This window comes from Schistocerca nitens, chromosome 1 (assembly GCF_023898315.1).
Source record: "Schistocerca nitens isolate TAMUIC-IGC-003100 chromosome 1, iqSchNite1.1, whole genome shotgun sequence".
Lineage (NCBI taxonomy): Eukaryota > Metazoa > Arthropoda > Insecta > Orthoptera > Acrididae > Schistocerca > Schistocerca nitens.
The window spans coordinates 245,915,503-245,939,998 of NC_064614.1; the positions used below are offsets into that span (position 1 = coordinate 245,915,503).

Genomic DNA, 24,496 nt, shown 5'->3' on the forward strand with positions numbered 1-24,496 from the left:
TATCATGTGTTCAAGACGGTAGAAGGACAAGTGGTTCTGGAATTTACGCAGAAATTCTCGAAGCACTACATATCTCTCCCCTCAGCTCGAACACGCGATATTTTACTCGTACTCATTATGTACATTAGTATTACATAGAATAACAATTCATAATTCTACATTTTTTTATTAACCATGTATAACCCTTTTATTTACTATTTAGCTTTTCTTTTTTCATTTTACTTTGATTATAAAACGGAAATATTTCACTCAATGTTGGAGTCAATTCTTTTATATCTAGGAGTTGTGGGACCTAAACCTTTGGGTTTCCAATCATAATCTCCAGATGTTCATGACACTTGAGTATTTTACTCTTTATTCTGATTCTTTGTACTGATTCTTTAGTACATAATAGCCTCATTAATTATGGACTGTTTGTAGTCTGGCGGAACTCTGGGCAAATGAAAGTGTTCTTTTCGACACTTGTAAACTCACATAAAACATAATAATGCTAATGGAATATAGAATCCAACCTTACCAGAATAATTCCTATTAAATGAGTGACTTTCGTCATGATACTGTCCTTTTCCCCCTAGGATCAGCATCTGTAACTTACACCTGGGTTGACTCTATGTGTGCTGTTCCTCCTTCCATTTTGGTAGGTATGCCCCTCGTAATTCCTATGCTCCTATGGTACAGGTCAATCCTCTTCTTGGTGCCCCTGTCCGCACAGTATAGGTCAGCCTTTCTTAGGTCTGCCTCTCTGCCTTTTATATTCAATAAATGCTAGGTGCACCCTCCTTATCCTTCACCGAGTAGGCCTCATGGTTCATTACCCTAGTATACAGCTTTATGTACACTATAATTAAATATTTCCTGGAAAAAGTAAAAATCTAGTTCACACTTCACACTCACTTCTTGATACTTAATTTAATACCGTAGAGTCCTCCTCTACTTCAGCTTCTGTAATCTTTAGTAGATACTATGTCTACCCATATTATTTCAACTCATAGTAGATACTATGTCTACACCTAATGATCATGTCCCGCTACTCTTATGACTCACCACTCCATCAGAGTATTTGCTACACTGACTTTACTTAATTAAGCATCATAATTAACTCCAGACTGTCTTGCGCTCTCCTTCATTACTCATGCATCCTTCTTATGTATACTCGTTGTAAAATCATCATAGTTTTTCTTTACGTATGTATATATGTGATATGAAATCATCATAGTTCTCATATGTACATATATATATTTCCCTATATATGTGTGTGATGTAGAACCGTCACAATAAACAACAATGTGTGCGTATTTCCCAATGTACACATACCTCCCCCCTACAACACTTGACGGTTCATACCTCTCGACAGGTTTCCAGTTAGTAGTTTCATTGTTTGCGTACTCGTGTATCTTTGTGTGTGTGTGATGATGTGTGTTTGTGTAGCCTGATTCTTTGACCTACTTATATAAAATAAGTTATAGGTTATTGGAAACCATGGAAAATGAGAAGGACTTCTGCAATAGAAGTAGATGAATATGGAAAGAGGGCAAAAATAGGCAGGTACTCAAAAGAGAAGTAAGAAAGGAAAAAATAGACATGGTTGCTAAGATCGAAGAAGAGAAAGAAGGTAGCTCCAAAGAGAGGAAACCCTTCCCACCCTCCTTCCCCAGGATCTGTACCTCACTGGTACTTGAGTGAGAAGCCGGAGGAGGTATGATGTTAAATGTCTCCTACAGAATGGAGCATCATCTTTGAAGTCCCTGAAGAAAATCTTAGCAACCCCTATGGAGTGGCAAATGGTGAAGAATCAGTCGCACTTGTCTGCAAGGGTTGTCTGGAAGGTGTGGTGTGTGTTCTGTGTTAGCCTTGATTTATTAGTTAGTGTAAATCATGCTTTGATCTATAATACCCACCCCTTCCAAAACCAATACAAACCCTCCCCTTTACATCACATATCATAAAAGGTTTAAAATGTTCTATAAAAATATAAAATTATACACTACAATCAAAGAGTTGTTTAGCTAATCATTTTACACTATATTTTATACACACATAAAATACTCTGTTCAGTTTATGTCTTCTAGACATCACTTGGTTTAAATAGTACCATCATTTTATACCTTTCAGTCAAATAATATTTTATTTGTTTCATTTCATGTCTACAGATCACTGTTCATCTGTGTTTCTCTTAACTTGGTCCTAATCTTGTAATCATATCCGGTTTCTTAATTACTAACATTATAGGATAGTTTAAGAATTCAGGAATAGATTACAGAATTATTTAAGAATTGAAGGGAATTCAGTGGAGGAAAACTAAGTTTGAAGAAACAGTGGAAACAACTAGGGATCCGACAGTCGTCCCTCTGCCCTTTAACACACAATGGTAATGTCCCTGGGGTACAGATATGACTCCGCCCGGATCCCATGGATCTGATATTAACGTCACTTGATTACTCACAGACCAATAATTCTCGTTAAATTTTGTGTGATAGTTTCCCTATAACAAAACAATTACCATTTTACTGGGAAACACAACATTGAGTAAAGTTATTCTATTTTATACTGTGTCATGGATAAGTTTGACTTCTTCGCACAAGTCGCCTGTAACCTTGTTAGTATCATTAGGTTTATAAAAAGCAACAGTCGTAACGTTTCCAGACATTATACTCTCAGTAATTTCTCGATCTATAATTAGCTCAAATGGTCCCACCAGACTACTTACATTTATAATGTCAAAGTTGACTATTTTTTCTTTGAAATTTTGTTCTACATTATTTACTCATGTAGTAACAGCTTGTATACTAACACATGGAACTTTCGATTGAATAATCAGTATTAATTCCTTAGTCTGATTCATGCTCTCTTTCAAAGTATTCATTTCCTGCATTACAGCATTAAATTTAACATTACACATATTTTCAAAAGATCCTGATTTTTCATTGATATCTGATTCTACCTTATTGCATCTGTCCTCAATCTCAAATTCTAATTTTTTTGATGACTCATGGAAATTATCATTCTGCTTACCACAAATGTCAGTGACCATTTGATTTATATGAATGTGCAGGGAACTAGTCAATTCATTCTTCAAATCTATCTTAAAATTCTGTACTTTAGTATTTAAAGTGTTGAATTGAGTCTTCAAATCTCCCATGCCTTCACATAGATTACTAAGTTCTTTACTTTGTGAATCTACCTTGGCACTTAACAATCCTAAAGATTAATTCGGAATGTCCAATTAAACATTTAAAGTTGTACTCTAAGCATATAATTTAGCATTTAACTGCAGACTGAGCATTTAAAGCTTCATTTAATTGAGCATTTACTGAGTCTAACTAAAGATTCTGAGCTTTGATTAGATTTACTAACTCAGAGCAGTCAGGCCCTTCTTTAGTAATTCTCATAGCCATGGCTGGTTCTGACATCTCTCCAACTTATTGTATGCTGTCCATGCTTCTATAGACTTTAGCTCTTGTGAGCATTTAATATTAATTTCAATTATACCAATTACACAGTAAAAGTTCACCCCACAGTATTTTGTAACACTTCTTACGAGAGTAATAAAGTTTTTATTTCACTCTCACCCGGCATAGAATTCTAGCTGCGTTGGTGAGCAGGTGTGTAGTCAGCACCGGTAAACAGCACTGGCGCCAGCGGCGTCGAATGTTGGTTTCGGCATTGGTGGGCGTATGTGGAATCAGCACCCGTGATCAGCGACTCGTGCTGGCGTCATCGGACTTAGGCTGGTTTCCACGTCTGCATCCCTGCGATGTGGGTGAGAGCCGCTTACTCTCCACACCAGATCTTCTTTGATGAATTATTCTCGTCATATTTCTTCTTAGTCTAATACATCAGAATCTTCTCTCTTTTCTTTTACCATAATATCTTTCTTATGTCTTCTTTTTTTGTATTGCATTTATTACTTTTCACCATTTGAACTTTTAGGCCAAATCCAGTTACATGAAACGGTTCTCTTGCCTTTTTATTCCTGGTTGCTATGGCAACACATCATATCTTCTGCATCGATTTCCTCTCAAAATTCCCATTTTTTCGAGTCCTTTTCACTGGTCGCCACTTTCTAACTTTTTTGGATGACGGAAAATAATATCTTCTTATTTCTGTAATCTATTGATCACATATAGGAACTTTAGTGACAATGTACTAGAACTGCTATGCAGAACAAAATTCTCTTCTTAGACATATAAACATCTTTGTCGTCTCACTCGTATCTCGAATGTTAGGAATAATTAAGTACATTGAGGCATAAGAGTTGGTTTAAAAACCATATGAAAATATGAACATGTGTCTCTACTTCTCTGAGTCCAAGACTTCTTTCCAGCCTGCACACATAAACATGCGTCATGCAGTATGTACGGTCTCTCACCCTTATTTTTAAAATATCGTGTGTTCAAGATTGTAGAAGGACAAGTGGTTCTGGAATGTACGTGGAAATTCTCAAAGGCTTACAAAATGTAGGAGAAATTGTGACTGATCCATAATATACTCTCACTCATGAAAAATTGCCACAAGTACTTCCACAGCATATCAGAAAAATCATGAACGTTGTGAGTCAGGTCAAGGATGTGTATGAACCAGTGTCTGATGTAGCGATCAGGGCCAAGATCCGTGGAAACCTTCTGACGAAGTTCCATGGCCTAGTCACGTGTATTTTGCACCACTGTATAGATTTTTACTTCCTGCATCTGGTGCTGAAATTTCGTCTGTTATCCACAGAAACATAGACATCTTCTAAAGAAACGTGCTTGTACAAATTGTCCATGCTCATCAGCAGTTTCTGCATCATTTTGAATACTAATGTCCCGTTTATTTCCATCGAGTTTAACCATTTGATCATTCAAGTGTTCATTCTTTTTAACATTGATTGTTTAAAAGATGCAGCATATTGTTTCATTCTTTCCATAAATAACTTAATAAAAGCTTTTGAACATTCTTTAAATTTCTTCACCGACAGGTATATCTTTAAAAGTGTTGATTTTGCACGTAAATTATACAGTTGTAGCGGTTCAAACATTGCCTCGTCTTGTCTAATTGATTTTTCTAAGTTTCCATGTATGCTGAATCTACACTCCCAATGACTTCTATTTCTGATTTAATCTTTATCACATGCAAAATAACGAAAAGGTGAATGAAAGCACTGTGTTCATCAGCTTCAAGTCCAGAGATTGATTATTGGTCATTGTTTAATCCAGGGCTTCACAACATACGTGCTCGTGGAGCAAGCTGTGAGCAGCAAGGCGCGAGCACGGAGCAGCGCGAGCACGCTACCCCCACTACCGGACCAGAGCGGAGAGTGGGGAGAGTCACGTGGTGCACACAACAGCTGCCGCCAGTCAATGTAAATCCGCGATTTCGATCAGACAATGCGTTTCTCAGGCGCGTCTTGTTACATTTCATTCCAGAGAACAGTTGTTCACAAACATACGTGGAACCGAACATTGATATTATTGTAGCCACCAGTTTGTGCAAACGAGGAAATCTATCCTGAGGGAAGTGTCTGTAAAATTCCAAAATGTTTTTCTTGTTCTGAAATTTGTCTCTGTATTCTCTGTCACACTGCAGGTCAATAATTTCTAGTTGCAGGACGAATCTCTTCAATATTCGCTGAATATGGAGAGGAGAAAAGATCAAAATCACTGTCTAGTGCTGTCAGATCTTGAAAGCGTTGATCAAATTCTTCCTTAAGGGCAACTAAACTATGTGAATAACGTTCACAGTCTTTGTGAACATCTTGCATGGATGATAATTTAGGAAAATGAGCTAGATTTCCTGTTTCCAGCTGACTCGCCCAAAGTGTCAATTTCATTTTAAAAGCTCGTATTCGATCTATGAAACGAGTAATTAGCAGATCTTTACCTTGTAGTGAAATGTTCAAAGCATTCAGATGGCTAGTTAAATCTGCTAAGAACGCGAGATCACATTTCCATGAAGGCTCTTTCAATTCAGGAGCACACATGTTATTTATTTCCATGAACATATTTATCTCATCTAATAGGCAAAAAAATCGATTTAATAATTCGCCACAACTAAGCCAGCGGACCTCACTGTAATAAGGCAGGCTACCATACTGGCTCTCTACATCCTCAAGAAAGCTTTTAAATTGCCTGTGTTGTAGCCCATGCTTCCTTATATAATTGGTTGTACGAACAACAACACTCATCACATTTTTTAGAGTGATACTCTTTGCACATAAGTTTTCCTGGTGGATCACACAGTGAACGCCCCTTATTTCATTCGGAACGGTCAGTTTTTGCATTTTCTTCTTCAACAGCGCAACGAAACCTGATTTTTTCCATGTCATCGCTGGTGCACCATCTGTAGACACTGAAACCAAAGAATTCCACGACAATCCTATATTTCCAACACTTTCTTCAACACTACTTAAATTACCTCCGGTTGTAGTGTTCTTCATGGCTACTACATCGAGGAGCTTCTTCCTTACCTGAAGATCTCTATTAACACCTCTAATAAATATGGCAAGCTGCGCTGTTCCAGTGATATCAACACTTTTGTCCAGAGCAAGAGAATACGCCATAAAATCTTTACAGATGTTTGCAAGCTGGCTCTGGACGTCGTCTGCCATGTCCTGTATGCGACGCATAATGGTCATGTTAGATAATGGCACAATCCGAAACTGTTCAACTTGAGACGGATGCAAATGTTCCGCTGCAACTACCAAACATTCTTTTATTAAATCGCCATCAGTGAAAGGGCGCAGGGATTTTGCTAAAAGCAAAGCAATTTTGTAACTCATTCTGAGAGCTGCCTCAGTTGATTTTTCTTCGTCGTCCAGATCATCTCCGGATAGCTTCCTTTTAAGTTTAATAACTTCCTGTGCACGATCTGGTCCATCACATTTTCCACTTCCGTAGACTTTCTCGTTAATGTCGCTGCAAATTGAATTTCCTAAAAGAATTCAGCGTTTTGTGACATACTAAACACTTTGCAACACCTTCTTTTTCTGTAAACAGATAAAATTCCTCCCAATGGGGGTTGAACTGCGAAAGCATGGTTGAGGTTACACATTGGCGACTTGACATGATTCTTAACCAGCGAAGTGACTGTTAGAGCTGATCGTAGTACTTTAAACGTTACACAGTGGTCGCGAATTCAATAGGCACACTGCGGCCCTATTCAAACATGCGCGCGCATTTCCCCTCCCTCCCTACTCGCGAGCACGTGCCTGAGCAGACGCGAGTACTCGCGCTCAAAACCGGCCAGTTGTTAAGCCCTGGTTTAATCGATCACCATTAATGACTATAATAGTTGAGCATCAGTCCATCTATAATTCTTACACTCAAAAAATGGTTTTATTGTTGCTCCTTTCCATACAAAATCACATATATAATTTCTCCTTCTTGATTTATTCATCTGTAAAGTATAAATCTGCAACAGAATCCAAATCTTCTTCTTTTAAAATACCCTGGACAAGAGCACACACGGTGTTATGACTCTCCTGTCTGTAGATGTATAAAATAATGAAATGTTCAGAATTCATAAATATTTATAGACATTATTCAAATTGAGTGCACTTTTCTTTATCAATAGCAACACTAGTACAGTGAGTGAGAAGCAAGGCCAAACAATAAAAATTACGTTACCCTTCCGTCTGTCGAGGCTCCTTGATGAAGCCATGGCTCGCTGAAATAATGATTTTTCATGTAGCCAGCATGATCCAGGTTTTAATTTTCAGATAAGAACACTGTGTGCTTAAAATTCCTTCATCTGTTCATTTATTGCTTCATTTCTCATGCCAGCAACAACATCTTTGTCCCACCAACATACAACTTCAGCTACTGAGAACAACAAAGACTGTGTATATGACAAAGGTAGTATTTTACTTTACAACTGATTTATTTATTAACAATATTTTCTTTGATGTTGATTTGAAAATTTGTAATTAACATTTTCAAAGTTGATGACTTCAAATGGATACAAAAGTACATAGATAAATTTTGAAGTATATGTAAAATAATCGTTTTTTTCTGAAAAATAATGGAATTAATATTATCTGTGTTATTAAAACTATACAAAAACAAAACATATTTTTGAATTTGTTTGTTTAATAGAACAGATTTATCATGTGTATTGGGTAATCTTTTTCTTAACTGTTTCAATGTTTTCTGTGTGTAGTGAAAGCCAGCCACTCATCAGTTCAATTACAAGCGGCAAGCATTTTTGATAAAGATGGATTATCATTCTAAGTTCCTCCCTCAAGCAGCCCATGTCATGCATCCACTAAATCAGGTGGATAAAAAAGGCATTTAATACCCTTAGAGACTGCCTGTGAGTGCATATGCTGGATTTGGCACTCTGCCTTATGCCCTTTTCCTCACCGTTTCTGCTAGTTGTGGCAGAAAATGTCTCTCTGTGTGGCATTGGTGCAGTGCTGGTGCATAGGAATTGTGAAGTAATTGTGGATCATAAAGCACTGTTTACACTATTCAGGCAGTGTTCCTGCCTTCTAGAATGCACAGCACAATGACTTCAGCATTGGTTGCTTTTCCTCAACTTCTGTATTTATACTATAAAATACAAACCCATGGCACAACACACAAATATAGATGATCTGTCCCTCCTACCCATGGGACCAGATGCAGGTTATGACCAGCAGGAAATCTTATGTTTCCACATATATGTCAAACAGTGGCAAACTGTAAATGGGTTACCGATTACATTGATCAAATTGCTGCAGGCATGCATCATGACCCTATTTTAATGTGACTGCGACTTTGTGCTCCATGGGTGGCCTGCAGACTTTTGAAGAAACAATTCCAGAACCTCGGGACTGGGCTTTCCTTTCCTATCATCTGTTGGTCATCGCTGATGCCATCCAGATTGACAATGAGGCAGATACTCACCATGCCACTCCTCCATTGTGAGTACTGAGGAATCTCTCAGTTGAAAGCCTCGGTTGACGACTTGCTTACTTACTAGTGTTCAACAAGGATGTGGAAGCCATGTTGCACGATTGGTACACTTATGCCCTATATCGTGCTGCTTGACCCCAATCTGTCACCACTTGACCCACTCCCAGTCTCCCTGGGACAACATTCATTTGGACTTTCTGGGTTCCTTTCTGGGCTCCTTGTGATCCATTGTCATGGGTGCTTACTACCCATATGTGGTCAGCATAATGCTTGTAATAATAGACGCCATGGTTAAGATGCTTATCTACATTCTTGCCATCGAAGGGTTTCCCCAAACCATTGTGTCAGCTTTTGAACAATTCGTTACCTCAAATGACGCTAAACACCTATTTGGTGCGTAATTTCTCCCATCCTCCAGTGATGAAGCAGGGTGTAATGTGTGAACATTTAAACAGCAAATATTAAAAGCAGTCGGCACAATCAACACAATCACCACCAAAGGCAGCACCCATGGTGTTCCTGAGCACATACGGAACTACTCCCATCCATGACTGTAGCCTGGCAGAGCTCCTTCATTTGAGCCAACCACAAGTCTCCTCCATTTGCTAGCCCCACAGACCCATCTAGACTATTTCCATTGGACTTGGCAGTATTGGTAGATTTGCATGGGATGAAAGATTTGTGAATGCTGGCCACCACATATGGGTGGCACCTTATGTCAGTTGAGACCCAGAGGAGTTTGGAGCATTGTCATACTAACCAACTCTGTCCACATATATCAACGGCACTTCTGCCTGTGGGCCACCCTAACTTGGACAGCCCCCCCTTCGCAAGTCACACCACCACAGAGTTATAACTTGCACTGCAGACCAGCAGCGGCAATTTCCATGGTCACAGGTGTGGAGGTTGAGGAGTTTTTCATGCTGCCTCCACAACCACGACAAATGGTATCCGTGCTGCCACCTCCCAGCATGTTGCTGAATGTTCCTGGTTCCTCACACCAGCTAATGGACTTCAATGTCAGGACAACAACCATACCCCCAGTTCATCTTCCAAAACAATAGCCAGGACACAGCTGGCCATACATACCCATTTCAGGGGGGGAGAGATGTAGTATCCTGGGTTGGCAAGTTAAAAGGCCTTCCAGAGAGTATAGAATCGGCCAAGCACACTAGACAGAGCTGCTACTAACACAGCCATGCACATTACCCTGCTATAGTACTGACCTCTTTCACCGGCCAGTGAATGTTCGCGGGAGGACTCTTTAAAGTTCCACCATGTCGCGGCACTGCTTTCAGTGCCTTGCACTTGTGTTTCTAAACATAACACATTATTGTTCATGTTTTTTCACTCTGCTATGTCTTGGTTACTCTATTTGGATTACTCACCAAACTTGTTTGTTTCTTGTGCCATCTCCATACGTCCATTCTTTAAAGTTGTCATATTCTGTCAGCACTCGATGATCCACTGTGACAGTTCCCTAGTGCTTGGCCCTCCTCTGCGGATTCTTTGAGTTGATTCTGATCTTGTCCGATTTCAGTCATGATAAAGGAAACTTATTTTTAAGGGGGATTACAAAGTTTATCAACCACATGTTAACCTAATCATGTTATTGTCAGGATTTGCAAATTTTAGAAAAGAAAAGTCACATTCACATACTCTTATGGCTTTTGGCTAATTCCATTTACTGTAAATAGTGACAGAGAACCGTACACTGGCAGGTGAATGACTCTGGGATTACTAGTCATGCTTCTGTAGCTCTCATTTCCCTCTCTTGATGAAGTTCATCTGTGACTAATAAAAGAAACCACTCTGGATTTGAAGATTAATAGGTCAAGGTTAATAACAGCAGGCTGTAGTGAATTCTTACTTTTACTCCTACAGGCTGATGATGTTAACCAAAACTGGACAGTGCTAGCCATACAGTACAGGAGGGAAGGTATGAGTTTTAGAGCTATCTGAGGATTAATTGAACATTATGATAATGGAAATTTCGAAATGAAAATGACAGATGAAAAATGCATTGCGAAAACCATCATCCGAAGGTGATTGTGGGCGATTCTTAACCCATTCACCTATGGTGATAGGTATAGCCATTGTAGCAGCTCATGTATTGCGGTACAATGACGGCTACGCCTGTCAAAGTGCTGTAGATGTAACATATGACTCTTGAAGCAATAATTCACACGTTGACTGTGATTTATGACCTCAGTGAGTGACAAAGTGCTTGGTCCCTATAAAGCAAAAGCTATGAAAATTCTGTGTGTTTTGGAAGATAATTATATTAGTGATGCAAGCACCAGTGAAGACAATGGCATTGCAAATGAGACATCAACAAGTAGCATTTTGGAGGATGAGGAAATTGTAAGTAACAACAAAGTGTGGCATCACATAAAATGTGTGCCTATGTGACAACAGAGTGTTCCACTCTCTCTTCAAAGTCAGCTCATTGGTACTGGGACAATTAAGCTAATTATCCTGTAAGTGGCAGTTGCACTGTAACATCTGAAATAGAAGGAAGCAATAGTTCGCAGTGTCTCGGACGAAATCCAACAGAACTTCAAGTCATAAATAAGTTTCTAACAAAAACATTTTTTGAGGACATTGTGAGAGAAACTAACTCTTACGCAGCAAAAACACAGGCTACTAATTCAAGCAGTGACAACACACACTGGTTTCCTGTAACAGCTGACGAACTGAAGGCCCACTTTGCTCTCTACATCCTCATGTCACAGACATGAAAACCTTCAGTACAAGACAGTTGGTCGCAAAGAAAAATAATTGAGACACCAATATTTGGTAAAACAATGCCACCGATAAGATACAGTGCTCTCTCTAGGTATTTGCACTTTGCTACTGAACCACCAAAAACACGAGATGATAAACTGGTGAAAATAAGACCAAGCATTTAGCAACTGCTTGACAAATTTCAAAGAATGTCTGTTCTTGGTAAAGATGTTAGTATTGATGAAAGCCTGATGAATTTTAGGGGCAGGCTTTCATATATTCAATATTATCCATCAAAGAGAGCCAAATTAGTCGTAAAGATATATAAAGTATGCTCTTCAGAAAAGGATACTGTTATAACTGAAGATATATACCGGAGAAGAGGAAGAAGATTGTGGTCAAACTGTTGAGACACTGTTTGGAGAGTGGAGAACTCTTTGCATGGACAATTGGTACATCTCTCCCAACATCGTTAGGAACTTATTAGGTAGGAGAACACATGCTGTTGGGACTGTAAGACAAAGAAGAAAAAATATGCCACCCATATTCAGTGGAACCAAACTGAGGAAAGGAGGACTAACATTCATGTCATGAAACAATATTCTTGCTGTGAAATGGGCAGACAAAAGAGACGCTCACTTCCTGTCAACACTTCATGATATACCAGAGTATGTGGGGGTACATAAAAGTGGAAAAAGTACCTAAGACCCAAGTTTTATCAATTACAGCCAATGAATGGGGGTGTTGACATACACAACCAGTGTCTTTCCTCATACCCACTTATGAGGCAGTATGTCAAGCAATGTAAGAAGATAGATTTTTATCTCCTAGATATAGGGCTGCTAAATGCTAGAGTGATTTACCGTATTTACTCGAATCTAAGCCGCACTTTTTTTCCGGTTTTTGTAATTCAAAATACCGCTTGCGGCTTAGAATCGAGTGCAAAGCAAGCGGGAGTTCTGAAAAATGTTGGTGGGTGCCGCCACAACTAACTTCTGCCGTCGAATATATGTAGCGCCACAAAGGCATGATTTCTAGGCACAAAGATAAATACTGGCACCAAAACCTCTGCGTCAGTAAATAAATTAAAAAAAAAAGGTTGAAGACGAGCCTTTTTCCTCCGCCCCGAGTTTCGACCACTGCATTTTGGTACATTATCCAACGAAGTAAATACAAATTCCGTATTGTTCATCTTCGAATGTAACTGCATTTCAATGTACTACAAAAATGCGACTGGCAAGACTGTTTGGGATGTTTGTCAATATGGCCAACTGTGCGTTCTGAATTTTTTCCTACCTGTGAGAAGAGATGGTTGCAAATAGGAACTTTTATGAATTGTGAATACATGCAGTATTCTCTTCACCATAAGAATAATACGAATATAAATATTTTGCCATGTATTGTTTAGTGTTTGCTACTATCTCATTTAAATCCTGTCTGCCTAATAAACTACGAAACTAGAGTGAGACAACAGCAAACGCGGAAGAATATACATATCATGTAATGTTTCTATTCGTATTATTCTTATGCCTAATAGTGATACAGTCAGAAATGAAGCACGGCAATTGACTAGATTTTTAAATCTAAGATGACTCTAATTTCTGTGCAGAATGTAATGAACTAAAAAGCCGCCTGCAAAGATTTTCAAATGGAGAAAAATTTTCGTTAAAATTTCGTTCAGAACATCATCTATCATACGCAGTCTATTATTTGGTTCTTGTTGATCATTATCAAAGAAAGCAGTAGTGTAAGTAACAACAAATGTTTCGCTAATGAGACGATTCCTCTCTATTTTTTATTTGTAAGCGGCGGTAGTGCGCACAAAAGCAGACCATGCCGCGAGCGGCGACAGGCCGTAAACACGCACAATCAGAATGCGACAAACAATGCATGACACAGTACAGTAATGCATTTTCAGCTTAGTGACGTAAACACCTATAAAAAAGAAAACGGCACTTATCAGATCAAAGAAAAATAAGCAATCAATTCAAACCAGACGAAGCACGTGAAAAGGAAGGGTACCCGTATAAATACGGACGGAGCGCCTGACGCATAGCAATGTCTACCTGGTAAAGCTTAACTGCTAAGCTTACGACTCGAACCGAACTACTGCAGCTGTATCGTCATTCATTCGACCTAAATTGTGTCTCATATTACAATTAGACGAACTTTGTTTCGATTTGGAGGTGGGACCTAAAACTTTTCTCTCCCCTTGAATTTCGAGTCTCAAATTTCAGGTGCGGCTTAGATTCGGGAAATTTTTTTTTCCTTGATTTCGAGTCTCATTTTTCAGGTGCGGCTTAGATTCGAGTGCAGCTTAGATTCGAGTAAATACGGTACCACATATGAACCCAGCGCCTAAGAGGACGATGACAAAGTTCTGGCTTGGTGCTGCAGAGCAGCTCTTGAAGAGCAGAACTCTCCCAGTCCACACTTGGAAGGGATGACTAATGCAGAAAATCCACTAAGGCTTCAGTAGAAGCTGGGGACATTTTCCAGCAACAATAGTGTCATCTGAGAAGAAAAGTGCTCCCTCCAGAAGATGCAAAGTTTGTTATGATTGAGGACATCGTGAGGAAACTTGTTTTAAATATAATGTATGTAAAGTTGCCCTTCATGTGGACAAATGTTTCATGATATACCATACACAACTAAACTATGTGTTGGTATGATGTTGTAAGTTGCTAGAAAAAGTATCTTCCTTCATATTTTATAAATAATTATGTATGTGTGAAAAATTAAAACTACACAGCAGAAATAATTGTATTCCAATGACAAATCTGTTCTCAAAAATTCTACGTGAATGGGTTAAGGGGACTCTAAATCAAAAAATCATTCTGTTTTTTCTTCTATCTTTGTCTCCCAGTCATTCAACTGAAAGTGAATCACTATCTGCTTTCATTTTCTGACTGTGGGATTAGTGAAAGCCAATAATAGCCACACATACGAGTGTTACTAGTGTAATTATTGTGAAAACTAAATGAATTCGTGCAAAACATTATTTTCAGTAATGTTCACATTTTCAAATGTTTCTTTCAGGATTTGTGGATAATACATGTTACATAGAATGTAATTATTTTTCAGGTTCAAGTGGCGAAATCATTCAAATTATGCAAAATTATGTTAATAACACTGGAGATGTTCAGAGTGTGAGCCTTTTAGCCATACAGACCTTCACTCAAGAACTCTTGGATAACGATACTACACAATCATGGATTGAAAGGTTAGTGAAATACTTGAAACCAACTTTAAAGGAAGTAAATATGGGAAATTAGGTTTCACAGTCTTTCTTCAACATACAGAATTGTTTTAAGAAACGTATTGGCTTTCACAGTCTTTCTTCAACATACAGCATTGTTGTAAGAAACATCAGAGCAGAAAAATCGCCAAAAAATGTTATGAACATTACAGTGTGTGTTCATAGTTTTAAGTGCACACATTACTTTTTCTGTAGAGAGAAGAATTGTCAGAAAAAAATCAGCAGTCAAATAGCAATAGAAAACACTTTTTTTAAAAAATAGATGGAGGCACAAACAGTGATGATAATTTCACCTCTAAGGTCTAAACTTTTACTTGTATTTTAAAAGGTAGGAGGAAACAAGGTTACTTGCAGTTTAATTGCAAAGTCATTTAAGACAACAGCTAAAAGAAGACAGTGCTGTAAGTCACAGAAATAAACAATAAAATTATGAGCAACAAATGAGATATAAAAATCTAGAACTAAATTTTGGAAATAGGGGTTTGTGTCTCAAATAATACTGTCTCAATGAGGAGGAGAGCATAGTCTTCCAAAATTCTATTCCAGTGTTATTCTCAGTCTCATGTTATGAACTTTTCCTCAGATGTGAGACTATATTGGTGTAGTACCCAGAAGTGCTGATAGATACCCTTAAAGTAATGAGTTGTTTTATGGGGTGCAAATATGCTGAGCAACCGCAGACAGCTTGGGGAATCAAAGTCTATTAACAATTGAGCTAAATGTACTTTGAGTTACCGACTATTAACCAATGTTACTGACTGGAGACTTTTGGGTTTCATTTGCACATCATCAGTATGAAAACTGGTTATATGGACTCCAGCTTCTGAAATTCAGAAGCATTCAGGTAGGTTGAAACTGCTATGAGCTCTGCCAACGTAGAGCACTATTCACCTGTCTTGTGAAACTCATTGGGCACCGGCAGCACCACAGTTCAGTGTTTGGCTAGACAGATAATAATATGGACCTTAGGAAACCAACTGTCCTTTGAAATTTTATTTTGGCACAATAAATTGTAGAACTCAGTGATCCAAACATAGATTAATGGAGTTAGAAGAGAAATTAAATTAGATCATATGAGATATGATAGGTTTAACAGAAGGGTAGGGTGGGGAGTAGAGAATTAAAATCAGGTCATGTGTTTTACTGCAGAAGAACAGTCATAGAAGCAATCTCAGAAAGTCTAACAAGACTTTTTTTTAAAATCAACAAAAGATATTACACAGATATCATTAAAGCCTATGTATCAATGTGCTAACATTCTGATAAGAAGATAGAAGATCTTTGCAAATAGTACAGAAATTGATAAATGATATCAAGTTCACTACAATATTACAATGTGGGATTATAGTGCAAAAGCAGGACAAAAATATAGGAGAGGTTCTATAGTTGGAAAAATGGATGCAGTATTGGGTATGACAGAGGTTGTGCACTTGTACGGTGCATGCTAATGTTGCTGGTATGGAGGAATTAAAAGAAATAAAAGTCTCAGATGGAACAAGGCAGTTAGTGAAATGAAAGCCAGAATCCATACATATTATAAAATTGCACGTACATTTATATGTATATGTGTATGTATGTGTTATGTATGTATGTACGAGGGGGGACTCAAAAGAAACCGGATTGTTGTCATAAAAAATTTATTGATGAACCTTTTTACAAAATTACTTCAGTCACCTTCAAAATACTCTCCATTACATGCGATGCACTTGTCAAGTCTCTTTTCTCACTGTTGGAAGCATGTTTGGAACTCTTCAAGTTTTATATTGTCCAGTGCCCTTTGCGAAGCTGTTTTTACCGCCTCCACATCGTCATAACGCTCCCCTTTTAGCGTTTTTTTCATTCGTGGAAATAGGAAAAAGTCGCACGGGGCTAGGTCCGGTGAATACGGAGTGTGGGGAACGACAGACCACCTCTGAGATGCCAAATAGTGGGTCACTCGTAAGGCCGTGTGTGCTGGAGTATTGTCGTGATACAGAAACCAGTCACCTGATTGCCAAAGTTCCGGGTGTTTCCTCCTCGCATCCTCTCGCAGACGCCTTAAAACATCCAAGTAAAAGTGCTGGTTAACAATCTGGCCAGGGGGTACGAATTCCTGATGCACAATTCCAAGACCATAAAAAAAGACAATGATCATCGTCTTCACATTTGACCTCACTTGCCTTGCTTTTTTTAGTCTGGGAGAGTTGGGAGTCCTCCACTGGCTTGACGCTTGCTTGGTTTCTGGGTCATACCCGTAACACCAACTCTCATCCCCTGTAATGACTTTCTTCAAGAAGTTTGGATCACGTGCAATCTCTGTTTTCAAGTCCTGACACACATTCATGTGGATGGTTTTTTGCTCCTGTGTGAGAAGGCGCGGAACAAATTTAGCAGCAACACGTCTCATGTGCAAATCCTCACTCAAAATCCGCTGGCATGAGCTCCAACTAATTCCTGTCTCTGCCGAAATTTGGTCGATCATTTGGCAATGATCCTCATTGATCTTTTGGCAGACCTTTTCAATGTTCTCCTCATTTCGCAATGTTGAAGGGCGTCCAGAACAAGCTTGGTCTTCAACACACATCTCACCACATTTAAAGCGCCCAAACCACTCGAAAACCTGTGTGCAGCTCATAGCGTCCTCCTGGAAAGCTTCCTGAAGCATTTAGTGTGTCTCTGTTACAGTTTTTTTTTTTAAGCAGGAAACAAAATTTCACACACACTCTTTGTTCTTTTAATGTTGCCATAACGACTTTGCAGAGGTAACCCACCAACAGTCAGAGAAACACAATACCACACTTGCGCGTTCAGCTCTACACTGATGCCGTCTGCACAGCTGTTTCATGAAGGTCTCTACTAACACCACCTAGCATGAGAACCCTGCACTACATCTACGAGTGGCAGCGCCTTCGGAGCCCAGTTTCTTTTGGATCCCCCCTCGTATGTATGTATGTATGTATGTACGTCCGTCCCATATGTCCTCCTAAACCACGATTTCAACCAAATTCAGTACACATATCACTTACGGTCTGGAAATCATTGCTGTTGGCTGCGTATCTACCTACCAAAGGAGTGGGGATAAAAAAGCAGAGTAGTTCTTGACATGTGAATACCCATAATTTAGTCATTCAGTATTTGAGAATGAGAGTACTTACAGATGTGCAACAAGCTTTACACATAATTTCAAACCTTTGTGAAACTTTGTCTTGCCGACAACCCCCACAAAATGAGGAAAGGAAAAAAGTTTATTGCGTATGACATTTTCACTGTTCATGCAGTAAAATTGATGTTTTAATTTATTACTTCTTTACTGCTTAATGTATTTGGGACACATTTGGCAGACAGTATTCACATATACCACTGAATGTACCAGAAAAATTGAATCATTGTACGAAACATAGATCAGGAGATATGGCACCATAAACACTGAGATGCATGAAAAAGTGCCTTATCTTGCAAGATGTTTAAATTTATAATTTTGTTGGTACAAACTCTATTTGCAAACCTTTTTGCAGACATTGTAGACCTCTGCCATTGAATGTATGTACAAAAATATATCACTGTATAGTTCAGGAGATATGATATCAGATACTGAGATGCATGACAAACTGCTGCATTGTGCATGATGTTTTAATTTACTATTTCTTCACTTCTCACTCTATTCACAACATATTTTTCTGACAGTAGCCAGATATACCACTGGATGTACCTACAAACTTAAATCATTGTACATAAAATAGTTCTGGAAATACAATGTCATAAACATTGAGCTACATGAAAATGCAACTTTTGGGCAAAATTCACTAGAGATGTGGGTGATATGCATACAAATAAATGTGAAATATGTTAAATATTTGTGAAATATATTTGAGATTTGTGTATTTGGGCAAAGCCATGGATGAATATCTCATCCTAAACCCCTAGAATGATTCAACAAAATTTGCTGCACATATTAGTTACAATCTGCAAAGAAATACTGTGGGGGAAAAAACCACCAATCTCCTATTGGGGTGAGCATGATAACTTGGACGGAGGATGGGGGAAGGGGGAGGAGGAGATTGGCACAGATTGGGGAGGGGGGAGGAGATGGGCAGATAGGGGAGGGGGAAATGGTCAGAGAAGGGAGAGGAGGAAATGTACGGGGGGAAAAAAAAAGGAAAGAGAAGAAGATGGACAGAGACAGGGGTAGGAAGAGGGAGGCAGAGAGAGTTGAGAGGAGATGATGAACAGAGTGTTGGGGTGGAGGAGGTGGACAGAGAGAGAAGGTTTAGGAGGAAATGGATTAATAGAAGATTGGAATAAACACAGATGTGCAGAACACTGGGTGCCCAGCTAGTGATAGAATGAACTGATCTAAACAAATCTATCTGTGAATGTCTTTGAGAGGAATCACAAAGGTATAATTAAAATTTGGCGAGAGGAACAGTTGAACACAATAAAAGTATGAAGTAAAGAAAACAGAAATCTATTTTTAGTAGACAGCACTTTTCATCAGTTAAGGTGAGAGAAAATTATAGAGACATTCCAGGGTTTCTGTAAATGTTTGTACAATTCAAGAGATTAACCAGAAAAACAGACACATATAATAATGAAATTCTGTAACTGAAAGCAGATGAGCTGTGCAAAATCACTCAAGGTATTGAGAAAGGAAGAGTACCAGTGAATCATGGTGTTTTAATAGAAATTATTAAACCTGCAGTAATAGTTCTAGAAAAGAACTTAAAAAATTATTGACAGAATTTTTGAAAGAAAACTATTCCTCAAAACTGGAACAACAATGTAATTACTTCCCTTGACAGGAAAGGAGATAAAAAAGGCATAAAAAAGCTGGCTTCCATCTATGATATACAAGTTACTCAGCAAAATTATTGTCAATCATGTAAGGAAAAAGTCATTTTAGTAGGGAAAAGAAACAGAAAAATGGCAAGGAAACAATTTGGCTTTAGAAGTTGATATAGCACAATGGAAAGAATGCTTTTGACTCAGGTGCAACAACATGTGTACTGACAGGCCTTCAGAAATAGGGCATTGATTGGGCCACTGTTAGTGTTCTGCTAATGCTATAGACATCATCATCGGGATAGTGAGAAATTCGTATCTGAAAGATGACTGAGGCAAGGAGGTTTCACATAACCAGAACTGTTTTCCACAGTAATAGATAAAGTCATCAGATCCTTAAACTGGAAAATGATGAAGGGATATATGTTAATGGTACACAGACAAGATGCAGAACTGATTCCATTAACAGTGATGACAAGACAAAATCAAACAATGGAAACTTCAGGAAGGAATATCAACAATGCAGGAAAAGATAGATTGCTACTTAATGCAAAGATGACACATTCAGTTGCTGACAGGCACAATTAAAAGACACTTACACATAAGCTTTCGGTCACAGCCTTTGTCTGAAAAAGAGAAACACACACCATACATTCACACAAGCAAGCACATCTCACGCACATGGCCACAAACTCCAGCAGCTTGGTGTAGAGTGAAACTATCATGTGGGATGGAAGCAGCACCCTGGAGGGTGTGGGGAAGGAGAAGGGATAGCAGTGTACAGGTGGGGGAGAAAGGATTACTGTCTGGTGGATTGTGCAGGAACTAGGATGCCAATAGGAGCAGCATCAGGAGGCTGTGGGGCAGAGAGATGGGGAAAACTGAGCAAAAATGGCGAGGAATGGGAAAGATCAACAGGTGCATTGGCAGAGAGTGGGGAAAGAAAAAGGAAAGTGTGGGAGATGAGAATGGGGAGGAGGTGATAAGACAGAGAGGGTGGAAACTGTGGGGACAGTATGTTGCCGTAGATTGAGGCTGGAATAATTACTGGACTGGAGAATGTGTTGTTAGGACAACTCCCATCTGTGGATTTCAGAAAAGCTGGTGGTGGAGGGGGGATCGAGATGGCTTGAGTAGTGAAGCAGCCATTGAAATCAAGCATGTTATGTTATAGTTCATGTTGTGTCACAGGCTGATCTGCTTTGCTCTTGGCCACAGTTTAGCAGTGGCTGTTCATCCTGATGGACAGTTGGTTGGTAGTTGTACCAATGTATGTAAAAAGCTATGCAATGATTGCAGCAGAGCTGGTAAATGACTTTGACTGCTTTCATATCTGACCCAGACCCTTGAAGGATGTGTGACAGGACTGGCATAGAAAGTGCTAGGTTGGTGGATTGGGCAGGTCTAACACCTGGGTCTTGAATGGGGATATGATCTTTGTGACAGAGGTTGGTGATTGATAGTGGCATAGGGATAGACTAGGATGTTATTTAGGTTGGCTGCATGATGGAACACCAGTTTAGGAGGGATGGGAAGGATCTCGGGTGTGATGGTCTTCATCTCAGGGCATGATGATAGGTAATCAAAACCGGAGCAAAGGATGTGGTTCAGTTGTTCCAGTCTGGATGGTATTGTGTGATGAAGGGAGCACACCTTTGCGACTGATTCTTGGGGGTGCTGTGAGGATTGGGGGTGAGGGGAAATGACACGAGAGATTTATTTGCAGATTAGTTCTGGGGGATTGTACCTGTCTTTGAAGGCCTTAGTGAGACGCGCAACATACAGGGCAATGGGGTTCTTGTCATCGTCCATGGGCAGCTAGGCTGTATGGGAGGGATTTTTTGTTGTGAAAGGGATGACAGCCGTCGAAATGCAGGAACTGTTGGTGACTGGTTTAATATGGACAGTGGTGTGGATGGAGCCTTCAGAGAGGAGGAGGTCAACGTCTAGGAAGGTAGCATGCTGTGTTCAGAAGGATCAGGTGAACTGGATGGGAGAGAAGGTGTTAAGGTTGTGAAGAAAAGAAGATAGAGTGTCTTGGCCCTGAGTCCAGATCATGAAGATGTCATCAATGAAACTGAACCAGACTAGGGGTTTGGCATTTTGGGAGGCTAGGAAGTTCTCCTCTAGATGCCCCACAAACGGGTTGGCATAAGAGGGTGCCATGCAGGTGCCCATGGCTGTGCCACAGATTTGTTTGTATACCTTCCCGTCAGAGGAGAACTAGTTGTGGATTAGGATAAAGTTAGTATAGTGAATGAGATAGTGGGTTTAGAGTATGAAGGATGTTGGAAAAGGTAGTGGTCGACAATGGTAAGGCCAAGGCCATGAGGGAAGTTGATGTATAGGGAGGTGGCACCAACAGTGATGAGTAGAGACCCAGGAGGTAAAGAGGTGGGGATGGTGGAGAGTCGGAGAAAGAAGTGTTTGGTACCCTTGACGTGAGATGCTGATTACGGGCAATTAGTTCAAGGTGTTGGTCAATGAGGGCCGAAATCCTTTCAGTGGGACCACAATAACCAGCCACCAGAATTGTTGGGTTTGTGGTTTTTGGGGAGCATTTAGAGAATGGGTATGTGGGGTGTTATAGAGGTGAGGAGGGAAACTGATTCATGGGAGAAGTTCTGGGAAGGGCTTGAGGGTTTAAGCAGGAGTTGGACATTGTGTTGGACTTCTGGGACAGGATTACTCTGGGAGTGTTTATAGGTGAAGAAGTGGCAGAGGCCTGTCAGGTGGTTGCATACTAACCACATCCTTCACTGACTCTCCACCATCACCCACCTCTTTACCTCCTGCATCCCTACTCGTCACTGTTGATACCACCTCCCTACACACCAACTTCCCTTATGCCCATTGTCTTACTGCTGTTCAACACTTAACTTTTCCAATGCCCTTCAGACTCCAAACCCACTACCTCATTCCTCATACAGCTTATTAACTTTAACCTAACCCACAACTACTACTCCTTTGAAGGGAAGGTATATAGACAAATTCAAGGGGAGCCACAGGGCACTTGCCTATGCCAATCTGTTTATGGGCCATCTAGAGGGGACTTTCCTAGCATCCAAATATGCCAAACCCTTAGTCTGGTTCAGATTCATTTATGATATCTTCATGATCTGGGCTTGCGACCAAGACACCTTATCTTCATTCCTTCACAACCTCAACCACCTTCTTTCTCATCCACCTCACATGGTCTTCCTCAACTCAGCATGCCACCTTTGTAGACATTGACCTCCTCTCTGAAGGCTCCATCCACACCACAGTCTACATTAAGCTGACCAACCACCAACAGTACCTGCATTTCGACAGCTGTCATCCCTTTCACAACAGAAAGTCCCTCCCATACAGCCTGGCCACCCAGGGACAGTGAGAAGAACTTCCTTGCCCTGTATGCTGAGGGTCTTACCAAGGCCTTCATAGACAGGCACAATCCTCCAGACCTAATTTGCAAACAAATCTCTTGTGTCATTTCCCATTACACCCCAAATCCTCGCACCACACCCAAGAACCAGCCACAAAGGAATGTCCCCTTCATCACCCGGTACCACTCCAGACTGGAACAACTGAACCACATCTTTCGCCAGGGCTTTTGTTACTTACCCGAGATCCTTCCCACTCCTCCTAAAGTGGTGTTCTGTTGTCCACCCAGACTCCACAACATCCTAGTCTGTTCTTATGCCACTCCCAATCCCAGACCCTTGCCACGAGGATCATATCCCTGTTCAACCTTTCCAGTCCACCCACCCAGCACTTCCTATTCCAGTACTGACAAAGGTTTATCCTACCCCATCAGGGGCTGGGCCACCTGTGAGAGCAGCCACATCATTTATCTGCTTTGCTGCAATCATTGCACAGCTTTTTTGTATTGGTATGATAACAAAATGGTGGCAAGAGCAAAGTAGACCACTTACGGTACAATATGCAGCTGAACATAACATGCTTGATTTCAATGGCTGCTTCTGTACCTGAGCCATCTGGTTCCTCACCTCCACCACCAGCTTTTCTGAACTGTGCAGATGAGAGTTATCCATTCAACACATTCTCTGCTCCCATACTTACTCTGGCCTCAACCTCTGGTAACATACTGTCCCCACACCCTCCACTCAACAGTCTCCACTCCCTTCTGTGCTATCATCTCCTTCCCATTCTCATGTCCTACCTCTTCTTTTGTTGCCATCTGCTAACGCATCCACCCATCTTTTCCCACTCATCTCCTTTTTAGCTTCGTTTTCCTCACCACCCTGCCCCGCAACTTCCTGGTGCCGTGGCTGTTGGCATTCTAGTCCCTTCAGACTCTTCCAGAGAGCACTCCCCCCCCCCCCTCCCCACCCCCACCCCTTCCACTTGTACGTGCTGGTATCCCTTCCCCTTTACTGGCCCCTCTAGATTGCTGTTACCGTGTCCTATGATAGTTGTGTTCTGACACGATCTGCCAGAGTTGGCAGTCATGTGTGCGTTATGTGTACTTGGTTGTGTGAATAAATGGTATGTGTTTCTCTTTTCCTTATGAAGGATGTGGCCGAAAGCTTATGTGTAAGTGTCTTTTAGCTGTGTCTGTCTGCAGCTTAACGTGTCATCTTTTTCCTACATTGTTGAAATAACAATACAAAAAGGAATAAAAGATTGTGTGTCACATGGAAATGGCAAAGATCAGGCACATTAATAAAATATTGTCTACCTGCACACAGTCATAAGATAATTAGCACAACTAGCCATGCTACATAACCCTCCCACTCTTGCTTGGTGATTTTAAAGACAGTTTATAATGGTCTACAATTAGCTTGGAACTTTTCTTTGATAAGTTCTTTTGCAAACATATGTGCCGGTTGATTGTCTGACTTGACACATGGTATAAGAGTAGAACCATCTTTTATCT

At 40.0% G+C, this 24,496-nt stretch overlaps 1 protein-coding gene across 2 annotated transcripts in view; it reads left to right on the forward strand.

The window, feature by feature from the left end:
• Window positions 1-24,496, forward strand: part of LOC126246795 (GATOR complex protein MIOS) — a 214,967-nt gene that overhangs the window by 152,626 nt on the left and 37,845 nt on the right. For both annotated transcript variants that reach the window (XM_049948423.1, XM_049948424.1), the window contains one exon: window positions 14,685-14,823. In XM_049948423.1, the coding sequence (XP_049804380.1) occupies window positions 14,685-14,823 (139 nt within the window). The remainder of the gene's footprint in view (window positions 1-14,684; window positions 14,824-24,496) is intronic.